The sequence below is a fragment of the Aethalodelphis obliquidens genome, unplaced genomic scaffold (assembly GCF_003676395.1).
Source record: "Aethalodelphis obliquidens isolate GAN/ISIS:26980383/991018 unplaced genomic scaffold, ASM367639v1 scaffold80, whole genome shotgun sequence".
Classification (NCBI taxonomy): domain Eukaryota; kingdom Metazoa; phylum Chordata; class Mammalia; order Artiodactyla; family Delphinidae; genus Aethalodelphis; species Aethalodelphis obliquidens.
The window spans coordinates 1406717-1430716 of NW_020838024.1; the positions used below are offsets into that span (position 1 = coordinate 1406717).

Consider the following 24000-nt stretch of genomic DNA (forward strand, 5'->3'; position numbering starts at 1 on the left):
AAACTATTTTTCAGAATAAAACAGGGTTACCACATGATGTACACAGCAACTGGCTTCCTGACCACCTGTCCCATGAGCATCTGTGTTTTCTACCCAGGGTAAAATGTTTACAGCAAAAAGCCAAATTCTTTATCAGACAGTTTGGAGTGAGAATAATTCTTTATAAACGAACTGTAAATAAATTTGAGCAATAACTTTAAAAATACTTCTGAATTAAGATTTGATCCTTGCATTACTTTGTAAGATAGAGCTGAAAGCCACAAAAACTCTGATATGGAACAAAACTGGTAAATATTTAAAATATTCTGAATTGCTGAGGTTTAACAGAATCTTGCAATGCTCTTTAATTTGGGTCTCACATTATAAAAATTAAAGTTTCTGAGAAGTTTTAAGAAATGTGGTACGGCTTGGGTAATTAATAGAAGAAAGAAGACAGAAAAAACAAAATAAAACAAAACAGGAAGAATCACTGTAGCACCAAGAGTTTTGGAGCTCAAATCATCACTGGTTACATCACTTCTCCAGTTGCAATGAATCAAAGAGTAAGTTAAAAGAGAATGCATGTAGACCAGAGAACTGTTTTGCATTTTTGGCTCAGACACTATTTTCTGTATATAAAAGCACTACTAGTGGTTCTATTGAGTGAACATTTAACATTTACTATCTTGTTTATAATGGATAAAACAGTAATGTTTGGCCTCGTCAGCTCACAAAATAAATCAGAGCTGTCCTGTAGCTGAGAAACATGGCTCAGGAAATCTCTCTCCTAGAGAGAGGCATCCCTTATATAGGCTTTCTAGAGAGTATAGTCACCCTACAGAGAGTCTGACCATTTTAGACGACATAACAGCCCTATCTAGACAACTGCAAAGGGCTCTGCTTGTGCTATAGAAAACACTAAAAATCTTCTGTTTTTTTCTTTTAAAAATTAGGGAGCATTTACTCTATATTGCCAATTGATATAAAATAATAATAAAAGAAAAAATATAAAATAATAAAAAACATAAAAAATATATAAAATAATTAATAATAAAATTAGCTGTTAAAAAGTAACTAAAATAACACAGAATCAAGGCAGGTTTTCATGAAATCCAAATTCTCAACCTCAAATAGCCTACTTATTAGAAAATCAGGCACCATGAAAGGAAATGATCAAATGTGTTTTCTGGAATCATTTTCCAAATCATCTATATTACACCAGTGTACAGCTATTTAAAAAGGCATCATGTAAAATACTGTGAAAAAATTACCTTTATATTAAATTTTACCCATTTGTCAATTCTAGTTTCAAAAAATCTTCAGAAACCGAACATCACCTCCACTACTACCACCCTCATCCAAGAAATGACCTGGATGTCTGCACCAGCCAGCCCCCAACCAGTCTCCTTGCCTCCATCTTTCTCCCCCTGTAGTTATTCTCTGTGCAGAGAATAACTACATGCAGAGTGATTCCTTAAAAAATATAATTTAGATGATGTCATTCTTCTCCTAAAATCTGTCTAATGGCTTCTCATTACCCTCAGAAGAGTGTTCAAACTCCTGAACACAGCCTCCAAGGCCCTACTTGATCTGATAACCTCTCAGCCCAACCCTTCCCCACTTCTCATTCCCTAGAAAGGAAGGCAGTTTATTAATCTGACTCGAATGTGGGAAGGATTCACTGAGAGTGCTTGGCTCAGCTCTCTCCTTTTCCTTCCTGGGTGCAAGCTGCCCTTGGTGGGTAATTATCCTCTGCATCTCTATGCCCTCAGTATAGAGTGCTTGGCTCAGCTCTCTCCTTTTCCTTCCTGGGTGCAAGCTGCCCTTGGTGGGTAATTATCCTCTGCATCTCTATGCCCTCAGTCTTCCTGGGGCCAGCCTGGCTGGGCAAATCTATCCAATTCAGGAGTTAGTCAGCAGGGACTTTTGGCTTTCATCCTCCTCTACCATCTGTAACAAAGGTGGATTCTGGCCTTCACCTGTCATGCTGTAGTGATTAGTCTTATTTACTAATTTGTTTAGAACCCATTTGGGAGAAGGGAATATTAATTATTAGGGCTACCAAAAACCCCTACATACTGAAACAAACACATATGCAAGGCACACACACCTTATACGTGAGTAGAGAAAAGAATCTAGAAATGTTCATCTCTGACTAGTATAGTTACAGGTGACTTATTTTCTTCTTATGCTTTTCTACTTCAGATGAATATTTTTATAAATAAATATGGATTACTTTTTTAAATCAGAAAAAAACTAACCAAAATAAACTTTCCTTGGGGGCAATTAAAGAGGTTCCTGGGACCAAGTTTTCAGAGGAAATTATGAGCTATGTTTTAGATACATGTCTAACAAAATTAAAAACAGAGTTACAAAATGACTGTCTCCAATCATGATTACAAAAATGCAGATAAAATTGTCTTACCTTTTTTACAGACATTTTCATAATTACTTTCACTTTACTATTTTGGCTACCTACAAGTTACCAAGTAGTGACAAAAATTACATCACTCTCGAATCTACATAGCCCCTCTGGTCTATTTATTCAATATAATGAAAATATAAGATTATACTAACTGCTTAGTTATGATGTGTATACATTTGACTCAGTAACAGCAGTCTTATATTTTAAACTGGAAGGTTTTGGTTCATGACTGATTTCCTTTTTTTTTTCTAAATGTCAACACACACCCATAAATATTCATGTAAGTTTTCTTCTATCACATTCAGGGGAAGATTCTTCTGTTTTTACTCACAAGTTAAAATGTTTTAAAAATACTTGCAAATCTTTGTAAGTAAATTCTATGTTAACTCAATTTTAATTTTCCTTCAGGCTTCCCTGAGCAACTTTGATCAGTAACTAAACCTAAGAATTTTTTCGCACATTATTTTCATCAGTTACATTTTTTCCTTCTATATGTTAATGTCTATGCATTGAGATAGTGCATAAGTTTTGCCTTTTTCAGGATACTGCACAAGGTCTATATTTCAAAATTAGAGTATGAAAGCAAGAATCTTTTGGATACAATTTAAATACCTAGGGTACAGAGAAATTAAACCGTTGAAAGTTAATTCAACAAATACCTATACATGCTTTGCATCCCAGTGAATCCACAGGTAAGGAAGAAAAAATTCCTTTCCTGCAAAGAGCACATGACAGTGACACACAAACTTTTTTGTCCTTAGTCAACTTCGGCAGGATGAAAGTTTATCTACTTCATCTACTCCCATTTCCAGTGGCAAGAGAACACGGGGTTTAAAGATCTACTGTAGATACAGTTTTGAAAAGATTATAATCCATTTTAACAATAAGAGTAAGGATCATTTACTTTTTAAACAGCTTTATCAAAGCATAACTTAATACCATAAAATTCACCCATTTTAAGTGTGCAATTCAATAATTTTTAGTAAATTTACAGAGTTGTGCAACCATCAACACAATCTAGTTTTAGAATATCTCCATCAGGATCATTCATTTTTGAACCATAAAGCAGTGCAACACAGCAATTAGGAGTAAAGGTTCTAGTGCAGACTGCCTGGCTCCACAATTTACTAGCTGCATGACCTTGACAAGTTGTTTAAACCTTTCTCTGTGGTGCTTTAGTTTTCTCATCTAAAATATTTGGTTAATGGTAGTACTTACCTCACAGTATTGTCCTCAGGGTCAAATGAATTAACATATATATAAAGCACTTAAAACAGCAGCTGGCACAAAGTAAGTGTTCAATAAATATTAGCTATTATTAGTATCATACACTTTAAAATCTATTTATTAGAAAACAATAGGCTAAAAATACTATTGATGCAAATAAGCATTGTTCCATATTGAAGGCTAAATCAAATAACCTATAAAAAACATTCATTTGATAACAATGAAGCTCGATTAACAGTAATTTAAAATTTGAAAACAAGAGTAACAGCAACCGAAAACGAAATTAATCCAAGATAAAACCTATGTTGCCCTGATAGCATCCATTCACCCATTTATTCAACAAACATTAACTGGGAGCACATACTCTATACCATGTTCTTAGGCACAGGCAAATAGCAAATAAGACGAAAAGTCCCTGACCTTATGAAGCTTAGGGGGAGACAAAATGAATGAGAAGGCAAATGAAAAACGAAACAAAGTAATTACACAGTGTTAAGTGCTATAATGACAATGAAACAAAGTAATGGGACAGAGAAACAGGAGCAGGAAAAAGCCAGTAGAGTAGTACTACTCTAGTCAGTAGTCTAGTCTGGCTCTAGAACCAGTCTTCTAAATCTATATTCTCAGCTACTACATTGCTTGATGGCTCTTTGAGATGACATTTCACCAGAGGCCAGAATGAGAGGTTAGCAGCCACACTCAGGCCAATAACCATGGCAAAGGCCTATAGGCAGCAAGGATGACAAGTACAAAGGCAACAAGGTGGACAAGGCCTAACAATACTTGAGAACAGAAAGAGGCCAGCTAGCTTGGAGTTTCCTGAGCATGAAGGAGAATGGTAGAAGATGAGGTTGAAGAGATAGGTAGACACCAGAATCTTGCTTTATTTCACTATTTGAATTACCCATTCCCTATTCAATAGCGTGAGGCAATGTTAGGTCAATAACTGGACATTTCTGCAGCCTGGGGAAATTCACCATCACCATGGGTTAAACTATGGCAACTATGTTATTAAAAAGATGAGATTTTTAAGTGGAAGATTAATTTTTTTAAACATTTGACCTAATTCTGTTATTTGAATGTCTTCAGGATTTACATTCCTAGATACATAATCTTCTAGTCCATAGATACACCATCACGACTGTGCAACAGCATCATGGAGAGAATGGTATCTGATTTGCCTTCTTCACTGGGTGAGATCTCCTCCAGTAGTGGGGGGCTTGCAGGAGAGACAGACAGGGCAGAGCGGTCAGTATAGAGACAGGCATGTAAAGTAGTAAAGTAGAGGATGATGAGGAGAGAACAGAGTATAACCTAATCTGACTTTAGAAAGAAGTTTTTCTATTTATGGAGAAAGTTGCGGGAGATACTCAAAGACAGGTTAAACACAAACTGAAAGGCTGTAGGTGTCAGTCTGCAGAAATGTGAACTATCCTCAATATGTCATAAGCACCGAAGCAGTGATTATTGTATTGAACATGATTTAAACTGGGGCTGAGTAAAACAGAGAGGATGGACAGAGAAGAGAAAGGATAACCAACAACAGAGGTGAGAGGTGATGAAAGCTGGAAGTAGAGTGAAGGCAAAAGAGATGAAACTGAGGGGGCAGATGTGAGGGACACTAAAACATAGAATTTATAGAAGATAGAAAATATTCTGAAGTTCTAAATGGAAATATAAATTAAGAAAACTAGCAAAGTCAAAAGGAAGAGTGAGTTCTAAAGGAGATGAGGAGTTCTGTCCTGGTATTTTGAGCTTAACATCCTGGCGGGGTTCTTTCACAGGCAAGTGAATGCGCCTCCGGAGTGTAGAGGAACGTGTAGGATGGAATTAAGAGCCACAGATTCAGTCAGCAGTCACCGCAAGTAATGATAACTGAGCTTAAAATAGTTCATCCGCTTGACAGGAGACTAGGAAAGATGATGTCCTTTTACTCTAGTATGGAGACGGTGGGAAACACAGCCAGTGAAGGAGGCTGAGAATAATAAGGACAAGAGGGTAGTGATTGTCACACATGTCAAGATTGCCTCGTTACCTGGAGTTCAGAGGGCAAGAGTTTCAAAGAGTTTCAAAGAGTGATACTGTCAATAAGGAGAAAAGAGACTGTAAAAAGACAGCTGAATTTGGTGCTTAGAAAGTCTTTTTAAAAAAATCCTTAAAAACACTAAAAGAGATTGTACCATGTTTCCTGATAAATCCTCAAAATACCAATTTTCCAGCTCCTTCAGGGCCTTTGAAAGCAAACTGGATGGGGTCTCTGTTTTGTTCACTGTGGTATCCCCAGGAGCTAGAATAGTACTTGGACGAGAAAAGGTGCTCAGTCACTTTTGTGGAGTGAATGATGTGACCTCTCTACTTTCCCTCCACGTATCAGCCCCTCCTGTTCTTCATTTCCTTCCCTATTGGGCTAGCAGTCCATGATCCCACACATCTTGACCAACCGTCTTATCAACATCCTAAATTAGATGGCCCCAACATCCTTCTATTACATGTTTCCTATTTTTCTCTCTCTCTGCGAGTTTTAGGATCTTCTCTATAACCCCTGTGTCCTGACATTTCATGACGTATGGTTTGATGTCTTTTTCATTCACTGTGCTGAGCACTTGATGAGCAATTCCTACCTGGAAAAAAAATCTTTTCAGTTCTGAGACTTCTGGGGGTAATGTGGGGGGGGGGCAGTGGGAGAAGGGCAGTAGTAATTATTTCTTACCTAATTGTATCCTCTCTCCTCTACATTTTCTCTTTCTAAAACTTTCAGGTCAAATATTGGGCCCTGAATTGACCCTTAAGTCCATCTTTTCTTTCTCACTGTGCCAGGAGATTTCCTTGACTATTTCTTTCAATACTCCCATGGATTTTCCCCCAAGTATCACCTATTTATTTTCCAAGAGCTCTTTCTTGAACTCTAAGTGTTCAAAAAATTTTTGTAGTATTCTGCTTTAGTTTCATGTCTGCAATATTCTCTTCCCTCTCTGAGAATATTAAATATAGAATTTTGTCTTGAAATATTCTTCTGTTTCCTACATTGTCTCTCTCTCTCCCCTCTGAGATTGCTTTAGTCTCTGTATTTCTTGTTAGAGGATTTCTTCAAATATCTGGTGATCCTTGTCTGTTCATTAATATATAAGAGTAAGGTACTAAAAGCTGATTAGAAACACTATGTCAGGGGTCAAAATCTTCTTCTGTAAAGGGCCAGACAGTAAAATATTTTAGGCTTTGAGGGCCATATAGTCTGTTGTAACTACTCAACTCTGCTACTGTAGTGCAAAAGCAGCCATAGATAATACAAAAATGAATGAGCAAGGGTGTTCTCATTAAATTTCATCATGGACACTGAAATTTGAATTTCACATCATTTTCATGTGTCATGAAATATTTTTTCTTATTTTGACTTTTTTATAAACCATTGTGGTAGGCAGAGTAATGCCTCCCAAAGATTTCTAACCTCCTAATCCCTGGAACCTATGAATATGTTACCTTACCTGGCAAAGGGGAATTAAGATTTCAAACTGAATTAACATTGATAATCAACTGATCTCAAAATAGGGCAATTATTCAAGTAGACACAATGTAAGCACAAGGGTCTTTCAAAGTGGAAGGCGGAAGCGGAAGAGAAGGTCATGGTTTTGCAAAGTGAAAAGGACTCAACTCACTGTTGCTGGCCTTGAAGTTGGAGGAAGGGGGCTATGAGCCAAGGAACGTGGGCAGCTTCTAGAAACTGGAAAGGGCAAGGAAATGGATTCTCCCCTGAAGCCTCCAAAGGAGAAAACAGTCCTGCCAACACCTTGATATTTAGTTCAATGAGACTTTTAAGCTACGTAAGTATAAGAAGCCTGTGTTGTTTTAGCCACTAAGTTTTTGGCAAATTTGTTACAGCAACCACAGAAAACAATAGAATCATTTAAAAATGTAAAAAACATTCTTAGCTTGCAGGTCATACAAAAACAGGTGGTGGGCTAGATTTGGCACATGGGCCGTAGTTTGCTGACGCCTTGTGTAAGCGCTTGCACCAGACTGCCTAGGACTGGATCCCAGTTCTGCCACTTACTAACTGTAATTTTGGGTAGGCAACACAACTTCTTTTTGTCTTGGTTTCCTCACCTGTAAAATAATGATAGTAACTACTTCTATCATAGGATTGTTGTAAGGATTAAATAAAATATTACATGTAAGGTACTTAAAATACTTTAAGTCAATTACCTGGTTTCTAGCTTCCAAAAGTGTATTGACTTCTCTATTCTGCTGTCATCTCCTCTCTAATTCTCTTTGTATGGATTTATGCTTTAAAAATGCCTTTTCTGTCATTTTAGTGGTGTTTCAGGAGGGAACAGAACTGAATGAATGTGTTTAACATACCATATTAGTTATGGAAGTCTTAAATTCAATTATTTTTCCTGCCCTCAAAAAACAAGGATAACAGGGACTTCCCTGGCAGTCCAGGGGTTAAGACTCCACGCTTCCAATGCAGGGGACATGGGTTTAATCCCTGGTCAGGGAACTAAGATCCCACATGTGTGCGGCCAAAACAAACAAGAAAATACAAGGATAACAATCATCTACATTTAAAAGAAAAAGTTTTAACCTGATTTTTTCGAAACCAGTATATTCCCATTTTTACAAATGTTGCTACCAAAAATATGTGACATTTTACAAGAGCATTATAAGTAAAACTTTAAAGCTTTCATTAAAATAATTGACAAATTAGAACTTAACTTCAGGGCCTGCAAGTAATTTCACACAGTTTTGATGGTTTATTTGTATTTTGAATCGATGACATATTTTTTTGAAAAATGAGCTTTGAAAAATACACGTTAAAAACTCTATAGAATAAAAGTTGTATGCATATGTTTTCTCTTGAATGTTTATTTAAAAAATAATTATAATTCATATCTACTGAGGCACACTAACCAATGGATATATAAAGATCTTCTTTATTGACGATGGTTGTATTTCCATACGTTGAATGACTGGCTCTAGCAGGGATCTACATTCTTATCTTCCTAAGTCATACTTTTAGTCTCCAAAGCATCTGTCACACTCAAATTCATGACACTTTCACAGCCATAATTAAATAGCATCCTGAGATCTAACTTCAACATTCTATAAAAACTGTATATCGCCTAGGAGCTAAAAAGAAAAGAGGAAGAAGACCAACAGTTATTAAAACCTGCTATGTGGGCTTCCCTGATGGCGCAGTGGTTGAGAGTCCGCCTGCCGATGCGGGGGACACGGGTTCGTGCCTTCGTCCGGGAAGATCCCACATGTCGCAGAGCGGCTAGGCCTGTGAGCCATGGCCACTGAGCCTGCGCGTCCGGAGCCTGTGCTCCGCAACGGGAGAGGCCACAACAGTGAGAGGCCCGTGTACCGCAAAAAAAAAAAAAAAAAAAAAAAACCTGCTATGTGCCAGTCCTGTTCTGGGTGCTTTAAATATATTACCAAATATATTCCTCAAAATAACCAGACAAGGTGGGGATCATGCCCTCATTTCATGAATAAGGAAAACGAGTGTGTAGAGAGCTTAGGAAACTCAGGACTGATGGAATGAAAGCCCCAAGTAATGTACAGTGTAATTGTACGTCTCAGGTGTCATTTACAAAAACTGTGCTATAGAACTATGTAGTAGACTTTCAGCTCTCCAGATATATTTTCTAAACTCCAAGTACTAGGCCTAATGAAAAGACAGAAATCTATATTCGAATTTTTAACATGACTCTTTATATTTTTTACAGAGACACACCATTTTTTTCCTCAAAGGAAGGTATTAGAACCATTTTATAAATCACTTGATTTTTAAAAATTGTTTAAAAATATCATTTTTTCCTCTATAATGTACTTCTCTCCCCCCAATAGTCAATATTTCACTGCTTTAACTTAAATAACTAATACTGGGTGAAAGCTGAGAATTATTGTTAAGTGTGATCGGTCTTTGCAAAAAGAAGGGAAAAGACACCTTTTTGTCATTTGTCTCATTCTCAGTGAGACGGTAGGTTCTCAAAACTACCACCAGGTAAAGTGTTCCTGATCTAGGAAGATAGCTAGATATATGGACAGACATAGAGCTATGGAGAAAAGTACAGAAAGATACATACCAGGTAATTTACAAGCATCATGAGTTAGAGATAGGATAATAAGAGTAGAGGCAATTAATAAAACAGTAATAGTAATAATAATTTTTTGAAGTGTATATTTCATGTTTGTAAAATTATGATTCCATTTAAATAAAGAAATTTTGAAAAAGCCAATTAGAACTATATCTATTATTACAAGGCTGTCCATGTTACAGTCTCAAATAAAAAAAGCAACTTGTAAATTCTCCATTATAAAAACAAAACATTTTACTCTGTGTCTGTGAACATATATATGTGTGTGTGTGTGTGTGTGTGTGTGTGTGTGTGTGCGTGTGTGTGTATACACACACACACAAATAAAGGGAAAGATGTAGAAGGCCATAAATCAACCTAATCTTAACTTGGGTTATCTGAAGGTGACTGGAGACATTTAAAGATTTGTGGAACACTGGATGCAAGCTACTACTGGTGATTTTATTTTCTGTATTCTTTCTCCTTCATACCTGTTCTCTTATTCACCAGGGGCTTATCTGCCCAGAAGCTTATCTTCTGGTGTGATTACTAGTTCTTGCCTCAGCTTTCTCTGAACCATACCAACCATTCTCTAGTATGGCTGAGAGAATGTGGGCACTGATCAACCTCTGAGCTAGAGAAATGTCTCTGCAGTGTCTCACAGGCTTGAGGCTTTCCTGGTAAGGGGTTGTAGCGTGTGCTCATGTTCCTAATCTGGGCTGGGGTTGCAGGCCAAAGGAGCAGCAGGAGGCAGTCAGGTGGAGAGCGGGTCAAGTTGCTGGTGGTACCCTATTGCCAAGTCAAACTTCAAATATTATTCCCTCCCATCACCTGGATCTAGGGAAAGCAAAACTCCATGAAGACGATGGGTCCTCATTTTCCTGCCAAAATCTTAGTAGACAAAGAGTGACTGCAGTACAAGGAAGTACAGCATGTTCTTTTAGTAAAGAGTCTAGCATATTGTAGACTCCTGATAGATATTAAAGAGCACTAATGCTGCTTTGAGCAAAATATGCCCAAAGAATTCGGTAGGTGTTTTTATTTGAACAGAAGAAGTCATTGGGTATTCATAAGACTATACAAGCTGGAATATTTTAAAAGCCAGAAATTATACGTGAGAGAGACATGAAAACAATTTTTAAAAATCTATCTATGTTAGGGCTTCCCTGGTGGCGCAGTGGTTGAGAGTCTGCCTGCCGATGCAGGAGACATGGGTTCATGCCCCGGTCCGGGAAGATCCCACATGCCGTGGAGCGGCTGGGTCCGTGAGCCATGGCCGCTGAGACTGCGCGTCCAGAGCACAGTGAGAGGCCCGCATACCGCAAAAAAAAAAAAAAATCTATCTATGTTAACACAGATTATGTGTTTCTACATCATTAAGGATACATGAAAAATAACATCAGTATCTCCCTCTCTCCCTCTCTGTCTCTCATATCTCTATCTCATTATGCTTTCATATAACAAGGACAGTACTTTATGCTACTATTTTTTAATGACTTCTTAGAAATAAACTGACAATTCAATAAACAAGTAAAATATATAGTATAGTATGTCAGAAGATGATCAGCCCTATGGAAGAAAATAAGAGGGATAGAGAGTACCACTGGTGGGGTGAAGGTTGCAACTGTACATAGTGTGGAGTCAGGGAAGGCCTTGCTGAGAAGCGAAAATCTGAGCAAAGTACTGAAAGAGGTGAGGGGGAAAAGCCATGTGAACACCTAAGAGAGAATGTTGGAGGCTGAAGGGTTCTGCATATGCAAAGGCCCTGAGTCAGGGGGCATGCTGTTACCTCTCCAACGTCATCTCCCCATATTCTGCACGTCCCTCACTTTACTCCAACCAAGCAGTGGCCTCCTCGCTGTTGCTCACATAAGTGCTGCTGAATGGGGAATGAGGGAGCAGGAAGGCAGCGCAGACCTGTAGAAGCTCCTCTGAACTGGGCTTCCTCTCAAATTTAAAGACAGCCCAGCATCATATGACTGAGAGGGATGCTGGGCAAACAAACACTCCTCTTGAGCAGCAATGTCCAACAGAACTTTCTCCAATGATGAGAATGTTCTCTATCTGTGCTGTCCAATAAGTAGCTAGTATGACCGAGGAACTGAAATTTTAATTATATTTTATTTTATTTTTTTAACACCTTATTGGAGTATAATTGCTTTACAGTGGTGTATTAGTTTCTGCTTTATAACAAAGTGAATCAGTTATACATATACATATGTTCCCATATATCTTCCCTCTTGCGTCTCCCTCCCTCCCACCCTTCCTATCCCACCCCTCTAGGTGGTCACAAACCACCTAGCTGATCTCCCTGTGCTATACGGCTACTTCCCACTAGCTAGCTATTTTATGTTTGGTAGTGTATATATGTCCATGCCACTCTCTCACTTTGTCACAGCTTACCCTTCCCCCTCCCCATATCCTCAAGTCCATACTCTAGTAGGTCTGTGTCTTTATTCCCATCTTGCCCCTAGATTCTCCATGACCTTCCTTTTTTTTTTTTTCTTAGAGTCCATATATATGTGTTAGCATACGGTATTTGTTTTTCTCTTTCTGACTTACTTCACTCTGTATGACAGACTCTAGGTCCACCCACCTCACTACAAATAACTCAATTTCGTTTCTTTTTATATTTTATTTTAATTATTTTAAATTGAAATAGATGTGGCTAGTGGCTACTATACTAGCCAGCATAATTCTAGAATAAAGGTAGGTCTTGAGAACACAGGAATTTATCACTGATAGACACTTTACTTCTAAGAAAAGAAATACATTTCATTTAATTTGCTGAAGTTCAATTGGTCTAATGAAAATTCTATGATTAAACATGGCAATTGTGATAGCTTTACTTAATTGTCACAAAACATGTATTAACCATTATCCGCCATGTAATTCTTTGGCTACTGTGTGGAAAAAAAACATTATTAGGGTTTCTTATCTCAGCTTTAGTGTTTCCCTGTAGATGACTTACTATTGCTAAAGTAATAGTTAAGAACATTTTTTAAGCTGTTTTTTTAATCAAACTGCGTTTCCTGCTAGCAAGTTTTTTCCTCTCAATTTGATTTGTCTTCAGGTGACACACATACACATGCAGGTTTAAAACTATGAATGAAATATGATGAATAGGATGTGGTATAATTAGATTTACCTTCATGTATTATTAAATAAACAGAATCAAAGTCTGTGATTAGAAGAATGGCTTAAAAGATTTTGCCGGGGGTGGGGAACTGGCATTCAAACAGCTTTGGTTTCTACAAAATGGGAAATAGGAGATATACTAATTATTTCAAGAGATGTGCAAGACCCATCTCTAGAAACTATACTGAACTTTATGAAAATATATGGTTTCTAAGAAAAGGCATATATATATATACCAAACACATCACTATTAAAGCTAGATAAGAAAACTTCATGTTTTAGAATTTCTATGTTTAAATCAACAGCACCCAGAGACGATGAAAGCTAGGAACTAAAAAATTTATTGCTTTGTTAAAACTCAGTTTACAATTCAAAGGATTTTTTAAATCTCTGAGCTGTTATGAAGCATTATGGGGTTTATAGTGGAGATGAAAACAGAAATAAAAAGATCTGACAAACAGAAAATGCCAAAGATATTTCCAGCAATCTCAACATGGACTCCTTTTTCCTATCACTATTTTTTACCTTATTCCAAGAAAACTGACTTTAACTCATCTGCCTGAAAAGACAACTAGGTTTCCTGGGGCCCCTTTCAAAATGTAAGTGTTTGATAGGCAATTTTATTTGAAAGAAAATTATTTTTATATTTGTTAAAAAGAACAAGAATGTAAACTCTATGAAGGCAGAAATTTTGGATAATCTACAGTATTTGCAGTGCCCAGAATAGTGCCTGTATGTAGTATGTACTTAATATTTATTAAATTAAAAATTTGACCATCACCTTTTATTAAAATAACTGGGGCTTCCCTGGTGGCTCAGTGGTTAAGAATCTGCCTGCCAATGCAGGGGACACAGGTTTGAGCCCTGGTCCAGGAAGATCCCACATGCTGTGGAGCAACTAAGCCCGTGCACCACAACTACTGAGCCTGTGCTCTAGAGCCTGTGAGCCACAACTGCTCAGCCCGTGCGCCACAACTACTGAAGCCTGCGCACCTAGAGCCCGTGCTCCACAACATGAGAAGCCACTGCAATAAGAAGCCCACGCACCACAATGAAGAGTAGCCCCCGCTCGCCGCAACTAGAGAAAGCCTGTGAGCAGCAACAAAGACCCAATGCAGTCAAAAATAAGTAAATAAAATAATTTTTTTTAAATTATAAAAAAAATAAGATAATCAATTTGTATTATAACATTAGTGTAGATTTTCATTTTAACTTTGGTAATCTAGAATCATTCCACTTAAAAATTCTTGTTTTACCATCTATGCATACAACAAAACCCTTTTCAAAGCTTATGGTAATTCACAAAATGAGCCAAAGGCTATTCATTATCTTATTCATTATTTCTGTGGTTAAAGAATTCTATGATCCCTTCCAATTCCAAAGTTTATTTATTCTAATAATGACCAAAAACTGAAAAGAAAAAAAATCTGAAACCTATTCAAATGGAATGTCACAGAATGTCAAAACAAAATATTATTTAAATTACTAAAGAAATAATTGCATAACAACTGATGGATTGTCCTTGCTATTTCATGGTTTTCTCAAATCTTTTAAAGGGTATTTTCTAGTGCTCTGCCTAGTCTTGTTTTATATTACTGTCAAATCCTTCGCTTTCAAAATCAAGTATACTGAGATGTCATATAATAAACTGCATTATGCTTTTTAAATTTTATACCAAAAGATTTAGCTTATTTTAAAAACAAAATCTAATACACACTGGAAAATACTGAGCTGGAATGTTTGCTAAAATGCTGTTTACTGCAACAGTCCCAATGTTTTATCAACTAACACTGAAGTTTAAATTAGAGCTAAACTCAGGAAATTGACCTTCATAATATTTTAACATGATGTTTGGCTTTGTAAGGTGGTTTTCTTCTAAGAAAAGAGGACTTAAATGTCCTTAACTTACAGTCAAATTTCGGTCCCAGATCTGTATGCTTCCATTCTGGCAGGCAGCTGCTATGAGGTTTCCATCTCTACTATATGTACAAGTGGTGGGAATTACTTTTTTACCCTGCATTGTCCGTGGTTTAAACACACTTTTTTGCTTCTTTGGATTTTCAACTTCCCATGTCCTCACAGTCCTAAAAAAGAACACGGAGATCTTCATTTATAAAAAAGAAAGGATTTTAAAATACAAAAGAGTTCACAAAGACTGCTTCACCTTTTAAGCATATAAATCTAATTAATGTTTTTAAATTTTTATTTAATATTTAAATAAATATTTAAATAAAATGTGCATTGTAAAACATTCTACGCTTATAAATGAGATTACCCACTAAAATAAAGTGAACCATCCAAATTGTGTTGTCATGAAATCAAATAGCAAGTGGCAAATTCCACTTTAAATCTGTCAGAGCTCTTAGTTCTGACCCTCTAAAGCAGCAGCTTCCAAACAATTCTGACTATACACTCTGATCAGTAAAACTGCTGAACATAATACACCCCCTACATACACACATTAATTTCTAAATTACATGTGTTAATGTACTGCTATATAACACACACCAGAAAACAAACTGAAAAAAACTGGTCACTAAGAAAGAATGATGTCCTGCTCTAGGGCCCAGGCAAATATCTCATGTCTCTGGGGGAGGCTGACTGCCTCAAGTTTCCACCAAGTAACCACTAATAGCAGTCTAGAGCTGGAGCAGAGACAGAACGAACACCTTCCGGCTCACAGCCCCAGGCAAAGGAGTACTGCCACTGAGGGAGGCTAGAATAAAATCTATATGAGAAAAAGCAATACAGAAAAACCAAAGACTAGCAACTTCTTTGCAGAAACTATCCAGGCTAAACCACTACAGACCAACATCTCTTAAGTTCTGAAAGAAAAAAAAAGTCAATCTAATATTCTAAAGCCAGAGAAAACATATTTAAAAAGAAGGTGAAATAGAGGCTTTTTCAGATAAACAAAAGCTGAGATAATTCATTTCCATCAGATATGGACTACAAGAAATGTTAAAAGAAATTCTTCACAAAGAACAAATATGACACAAATGGAAATATGAATCTACACTAAGAAATGAAGAGTGCCTCATATGGTAAAAATGAGGGTAATGTAAAAGACATTAAATGTAAAACATTTTAAATGTTTAAATCTCCTTAAAAGATAAATGGCTATACAGAAAAAATAATAACATATTCTGAGGTTTGTAACATATGTTCAAGTAAAAGGTGTGACAGAAATAGCACAAAGGTTGGGAGGGAGGAATGAAAGTATACAGTTTATACTATATTTGAAATGGTAAAATATTATTTGAATAGAGACTTTGCTACATTAAAGATGTATATTACTAACTCTCAAGCAATCGCTAAGACATTTTTTATAATGAAAATATAATAATGGAGAAAAATGGAAACCAAAAATTAATCTGATCAAAAATAGGAAAAGGAGGCAGCTTCAAGATGGCAGAAGAGTAAGACGCGGAGATCACCTTCCTCTCCACAGATACAAAAGCAATACATCTACACGTGGAACAACTCCTACAGAACACCTTACTGAACGCTGGCAGAAGACCTAAGACCTCCCAAAGGCAAGAAACTCCCCCACGTACCTGGGTAGGGCAAAAGAAAAAAGAATAAACAGAGACAAAAGGATAGGGACGGAACCTGCACCAGTGGGAGGGAGCTGTGAAGGAGGAAAGCTTTTCACACGCTAGGAAGCTCCTTCGTGGGCGGAGACTGCGGGTGGCGGAGGGGGAAAGCTTCAGAGCCGTGGAGGAGAGTACAGCAACAGGGGTGCAGAGCCCAAAGCGCGGAGATTCCCGCACAGAGGATCGGGGCGGGCGGGGGCTGGGAGTTGAGGCTCGGGCTTCGGAGGTAGGATACCACAGAGAGGACTGGGGTTGGGGTCGTGAACACAGCCTGACAGGGGCTAGTGCGCCACAGCTAGCCGGAAGGGAGTCCGGGAAAAGGTCTGGAGCTGCCAAAGAGGCAAAAGACTTTTTCTTCCCTATTTGTTTCCTGGTGCACTAGGAGAGGGGTTTAAGAGCGCCGCTTAAAGGAGCTTCACAGACGGACGCGAGCCGTGGCTATCGGCGCAGACCCCAGAGACGGGCATGGGACACTAAGGGTGCTGCTGCGGCCACCAAGAAGCCTGTGTGCAAGCACAGGTCACTATCCCCACCTCCCCTCCCGGGAGCCTGTGCAGCCCGCCACTGCCAGAGTCCCGTGATCCAGGGACAACTTCCCCGGGAGAATGCACGGCGTGCCTGAGGCTGTTGCGAAGTCCAGCTGGCCTCTGCCTCCACAGGCTTGCCCCGCAACCGTACCCATCCCTCCCCCCGGCCTGAGTGAGCCAGAGCCCCCGAATCAGCCCGTCCTGTCGGGGCTGGGAACAGATGCTCTCAGGAGACCTACACGCAGAGGCAGGGCCAAATCCAAAGCTGAACCCCAGGACCTGTGCGAACAAAGGGAAATCTCTCCCAGCAGCCTCAGGAGCAGTGGATGAAATCTCCACAGTCAACTTGATGTACCCTGCATCTGTGGAATCCCTGAATAGTCAAGGAATCACGCCAAATTGAGGAGGTGGACTTTGGGAGCAAAGATATATTATTTTTTCCCCTTTTTCTCTTTTTCTGAGTGTGTATGTGTAAGCTTCTGTGTGTTATTTTGTCTGTATAGCTTTGCTTTCACCATTTGTCCTACGGTTCTGACCATCCATTTTTTTTTTACTTAAAAAATTTTTTTTCTTAATAAATATTTTTTATTTTAATAACTTTATTTTATTTTATACTCTTTCTTTCTTTCTATTTTTTCTCCCTTTTATTCTGAGCCATGTGGATGAAAGGCTCTTCGTGCTCCAGCCAGGCGTCAGGGCTGTGCCTCTGAGGTGGCAGAGCCAACTTCAGGACACTGGTCCACGAGAGACCTCCCAGCTCCACGTAATATCAAATGGTGAAAATCTCCCAGAGATCTCCATCTCAACGCCAATACCCAGCTTCAATCACGAACCAGCAAGCTACAGTGCTGGACACCCTATGCCAAACAACTAGCAACCAGGAACACAGCCCCATCCATTAGTAGAGAGGCTGCCTAAAACCATAATAAGTCCACGGACACCGCAAAACACACCACCAGACATGGACCTGCCCACCAGAAAGACAAGATCCAGCCTCATCCACCAGAACACAGGCACTACTCCCCTCCACCAGGAAGCCTACACAACCCACTGAACCAACCTTAGCCACTGGGGACAGACACCAAAAACAACAGGAACTACAAACCTGTAGCCTGCGAAAATGAGACCCCAAACACAGTAAGTAAAGCAAAATGAGAAGACAGAACAACACACAGCAGATGAAGGAGCAAGGTAAACACCCACCACACCTAATAAACGAATAGGAAATAGGCAGTCTACCTGAAAAAGAATTCAGAAAAATGATAGTAAAGATGATCCAAAATCTTGGAAATAGAATAGACAAAATACAAGAAACATTTAACAAGGACCAAGAAAAACTAAAGAGCAAACACAATGATGAACAACATAATAAATGAAATTAAAAATTCTCTAGAAGGGAACAATAGCAGAATAACTGAGGCAGAAGAACGGATAAGTGACCTGGAAGATAAAATAGTGGAAATAACTACTGCAGAGTAGAATAAAGAAAAAAGAATGAAAAGAACTGAGGACAGTCTCAGAGACCTCTGGGACAACATTAAATGCACCAACATTCAAATTATAGGGGTCCCAGAAGAAGAAGAGAAAAAGAAAGAGACTGAGAAAATGTTTGAAGAGATTATCGTTGAAAACTTCCCTAATATGGGAAAGGAAATAGTTAATCAAGTCCAGGAAGCACAGAGAGTCCCATACAGGATAATCCAAGGAGAAACACGCCAAAACACATATTAATCAAACTATCAAAAATTAAATACAAAGAAAACATATTAAAAGCAGCAAGGGAAAACCAACAAATAACACACAAGGGAATCCCCATAGGTTAACAGCTGATCTTTCAGCAGAAACTCTGCAACCCAGAAGGGAGTGGCAGGACATATTTAAAGTGATGAAGGAGAAAAACCTACAACCAAGATTACTCTACACAGCAAGGATCTCATTCAGATTTGATGGAGAAATTAAAACCTTTACAGACAAGCAAAAGCTGAGAGAGTTCAGCACCACCAAACTGGATTTACAACAATGCTACAGGAACTTCTCTAGGCAGGAAACACAAGAGAAGGAAAACACCTACAATAACAAACCCAAAACAATTAAGAATATGGGATTAGGGGCTTCCCTGGTGGCGCAGTGGTTGAGAGTCCGCCTGCCGATGCAGGGGACATGGGCCAGTGCCCCAGTCCGGGAAGATCCCACATGCCGCAGAGCGGCTAGGCCCGTGAGCCATGGCCGCTGAGTGCCTGCAGGTCCGGAGCCTGTGCTCCGCAACGGGACAGGCCCGCGTACCGCAAAAAAAAAAAAAAGAATATGGGAATAGGAACATATGTATCGATAATTACCTAAAATGTAAATGGATTAAATGCTCCAACCAAAAGACACAGACTCGCTGAATGGATACAAAAACAACACCTGTATATATGCTGTATACAGGAGACGCAGTTTAGACCTAGGGACACATACAGACTGAAAGTGAGGGGATGGAAAAAGATATTCCATGCAAATGGAAATCAAAGAAAGCTGGAGTAGCATCTCATATCAGACAAAATAGACTTTAAAATAAAGACTATTACAAGAGACAAAGAAGGACACTCCATAATGATCAAGGGATCGATCCAAGAAGGAGATATAACAATTGTACATATTTATGCACCCAACATAGGAGCACCTCAATACATAAGGCAAATACTAACAGCCATAAAGGAGGAAATCGACAGTAACACAATCATAGTAAAAGACTTTAACACCCCACTTTCACCAATGGACAGATCATCCAAAATGAAAATAAATAAGGAAACACAAGCTTTAAATAATCCATTAAACAAGATGGACTTAACTGATATTTATGGGACATTCAATCCAAAAACAACAAAACACACATCTTCTCAAGTGCTCATGGAACATTCTCCAGGATAGATCATATCTTGGGTTACAAATCAAGCCTTGGTAAATTTAAGAAAATTGAAATCGTATCAAGTATCTTTTCTGAGCACAATGCTATGACACTAGGTATCAATTACAGGAAAAGATCTGTAAAAAATATAAGCACATGGAGGCTGAACAATACACTACTTAATAACCAAATGATCACTGAAGAAATCACAGAGGAAATAAAAAAACACCTAGAAACAAATGACAATGGAGACATGAAGACCCAAAACCTATGGGATGCAGCAAAAGCAACTCTAAGAGGGAAGTTTATAGCAATACAACACTACCTTAAGAAACAGGCAACATCTCAAATAAACAACCTAACCTTGCACCTAAAGCAATTAGAGAAAGAAGAACCAAAAACCCCAAAGTTAGCAGAAGGAAAGAAATCATAAAGATCAGAAATAAATGAAGGAAACAATAGCAAAGATCAATAAAACTAAAAGCTGGTTCTTTGAGAAGATAAACAAAATTGATAAACCATTAGCCAGACTCATCAAGAAAAGAAGGGAGAAGACTCAAATCAACAGAATTAGAAATGAAAAAGGAGAAGTAACAACTGACATGGCAGAAATACAAAGGATCACAAGAGATTACTACAAGCAACTCTATGCCAATAAAATGGACAACCTGGAAGAAATGGACAAATTCTTAGAAATGCACAACCAGCCAAGACTGAATCAGGAAGAAATAGAAAATATGAACAGACCAATCACAATCACTGAAATTGAAACTGTGATTAAAAATCTTCCAACAAACAAAAGCCTAGGACCAGATGGCTTCACAGGCGAATTCTATCAAACATTTAGAGAAGCGCTAACACCTATTCTTCTCAAACTCTTCCAAAATATAGCAGAGGAAGGAACACTCCCAAACTCATTCTACAAGGCCACCATCACCCTTATACCAAAACCAGACAAAGATGTCACAAAGAAAGAAAACTACAGGCCAATATCACTGATGAACATAGATGCAAAAATCCTCAACAAAATACTAGCAACCAGAATCCAACAGCACATTAAAAGGACAAGTGGGATTTATTCCAGGAATGCAAGGATTCTTCAATATATGCAAATCAATCAGTGTGATACACCATATTAAGAAATGGAAGGAGAAAAACCATATGATCATCTCAATCGATGCAGAGAAAGCTTTTGACAAAATTCAACACCAATTTATGATAAAAAACCTGCAGAAAGCAGGCATAGAGGGAACTTTCCTCAACATAATAAAGGCAATATATGACAAACCCACAGCCAACATCGTCCTCAATGGTGAAAAACTGAAACCATTTCCACTAAGATCAGGAACAAGACAAGGTTGTCCACTCTCACCACTATTATTCAACATAGTTTTGGAAGTTTCAGTCACAGCAATCAGAGAAGAAAAAGAAATAAAAGGAATCCAAATTGGAAAAGAAGTAAAGCCGTCACTGTTTGCAGATGACATGATACTATACATAGAGAATCCTAAAGATGCTACCAGAAAACTACTAGAGCTAATCAATGAATTTGGTAAAGTAGCAGGATACAAAAGTAATGCAAAGAAATCTCTTGCATTCCTATATACTAATGATGAAAAATCTGCAAGTGAAATTAAGAAAACACTCCCATTTACCATTGCAACATAAAGAATAAAATATCTAGGAATTAGCCTGCCTAAGGAGACAAAAGACCTGTATGCAGAAAACTATAAGACACTGATGAAAGAAATTAAAGATGATACAAATAGATGGAGAGATATACCATGCTCTTGGACTGGAAGAATCAACATTGTGAAAACAACTCTACTACCCAAAGCAATCTACAGATTTAATGCAATCCCTATCAAACTACCACTGGCATTTTTCACAGAACTAGAACAGAAATTTCACAGTTTGTATGGCAACACAATAGACCCCGAATAGTCAAAGCAATTTTGAGAACGAAAAATGGAGCTGGAGGAATCAGGCTCCCTGACTTCAGACTATACTACAAAGCTACAGTAATCAAGACAGTCTGGTACTGGCACAAAAACAGAAATATAGACCAATGGAACAGGACAGAAAGCCCAGAGATAAACCCATGCACATACGGTCACCTTATCTTTGATAAAGGAGGCAAGAATACACAGTGGAGAAAAGACAGCCTCTTCAATAAGTGGTGCTGGGAAAACTGGACAGGTACATGTAAAAGTATGAAATTAGAACACTCCGTAACACTACACACAAAAATAAACTCAAAATAGATTAAAGACCTAAATGTAAGGCCAGACACTATCAAACTCTTAGAGAAGAACATAGGCAGAACACTCTATGACATAAATCACAGCAAGATCGTTTTTGACACACCTCCGAGAGAAATGGAAATAAATGGAGAATGGAGAATGGAGAATGGATAAAGAAGATGTGGTGTGTACACACACACACACACACACACACACACACACACACACATATACATACATACATACATACAATGGAACATTACTCAGCCATAAAAAAGAATGAAATCTTGCCATTTGCAACAAGATGAATGGACCTGGGGGTATTATGCTAAGTGAAATAAGTTAGACAGAGAAAGACAAATACTGTATGATTTCACTTACATGTCAAACTTAAAAAACAAAACAAGTGAACAAACATAACGAAACAGAAACAGGGTCATAGATACAGAGAACAAACAGGTGGTTGCCAGAGGAGAGGAAGTGGGGGTAGGAGAGAAATAGGTGAGGGAGAATAAGAGATATAAACTTCCTAAATTAGGAAGAGAAAGAAAAAACCCAGAAAAAAAGAAAAAATGCTATCACATATCCACTATATGTGGAATCTAAAATATGACACAAATGAACTTAACTACAAAACAGAAACAGACTCACAGACACAGAGAACAGACTTGTGGTTGCCAAGGGGTCAGGGGTGTGGGGGAGGGATGGATTGGGGGTTTGGGATTAGAAGATGCAAACTATTATATAGAGAATGGATAAACAGCAAGGTCCTACTGTATAGCACAGGGAACTATATTCAATATCCTGTGATAAACAATAATGGAAAATATGAAAAAGAATATATATGTAAATGTACAGCAGAATCATTTTGCTGTACAGCAGAAATTAACACATAAATCAACTATAATTCAATAAAATAAATTTAAAAAAATTTTTTAAGGATACAAACTTCCAATTGCAAAATAAATGAGTCATAAGTATGAAATGTACAGTCTGGGAATACAGTCAATAATTACACAATATCTTTGTATGGTGACAGATGGTAACGAGACTTACCCTGGTGATCATTTTGAAATGTATAGAAATATTAAGTCACTATGTTGTGTAACAGGAACTAACATAGTGTTGTAGCAAATTATACTTCAAAAATAAACAAACAAACTCATAGAACTAGATCAGATTTGTGGTTACCAGAGGCAGCTTGTGTGTGTGTTGGGGGGAGGGCGCAAGGGGCAGTGTGTAGAGAAATTGGATGAAAGCAGCCAAAAGGTACAAACGTCCAGTTGTGAGATAAATAAGAACTAGGGATGCAATGTACAACATGATAAATATAATTCACATTGCTGTATGTTATGTATGAAAGTTGGTAAGAGAGTAAATCCTAAGACTTCTCACCACAAGGAAACAAGTGTTTTCAATTTCTTAAATTTTGTATCTGTATGAGATGATGGATGTTCACTAAACTTACTGTAGTAATCATTTCATGATGTATGTAAGTCAAATCATTATGCTGTACTCCTTAGACTTACTTATACAGTGTTCCATGTCAATTATATCCCAAAACTGGAAGAAAAAAATAAAAGTAAAAACATCTGGGGGACTTCCCTGGTGGCACAGTGGTTAAAAATCCACCTGCCAATGCAGAGGACACAGGTTCGAGCCCTGGTCCAGGAAGATCCCACATGCCACAGAGCAACTAAGTACGTGCGCCACAACTACTGAGCCTGTGCTCTAGAGCCCGCGAGCCACAACTACTGAGCCCGTGTGCTGCAACTACTGAGCCCGTGTGCTGCAACTACTGAAGCCCGCATGCCTAGAGCCCGTGCTCCGCAACAAGAGAAGCCACCGCAACGAGAAGCCCACACACTGCAACGAAGAGTCGCCCCCACTCGCTGCAA

At 38.2% G+C, this 24000-nt stretch overlaps 1 protein-coding gene across 2 annotated transcripts in view; it reads right to left on the bottom strand.

Moving 5' to 3' along the window:
- The window catches only part of WDR70 (WD repeat domain 70), a 317038-nt gene that overhangs the window by 96538 nt on the left and 196500 nt on the right, over window positions 1-24000 (bottom strand). For both annotated transcript variants that reach the window (XM_027092676.1, XM_027092675.1), the window contains exon 10: window positions 14759-14933. In XM_027092676.1, the coding sequence (XP_026948477.1) occupies window positions 14759-14933 (175 nt within the window). The remainder of the gene's footprint in view (window positions 1-14758; window positions 14934-24000) is intronic.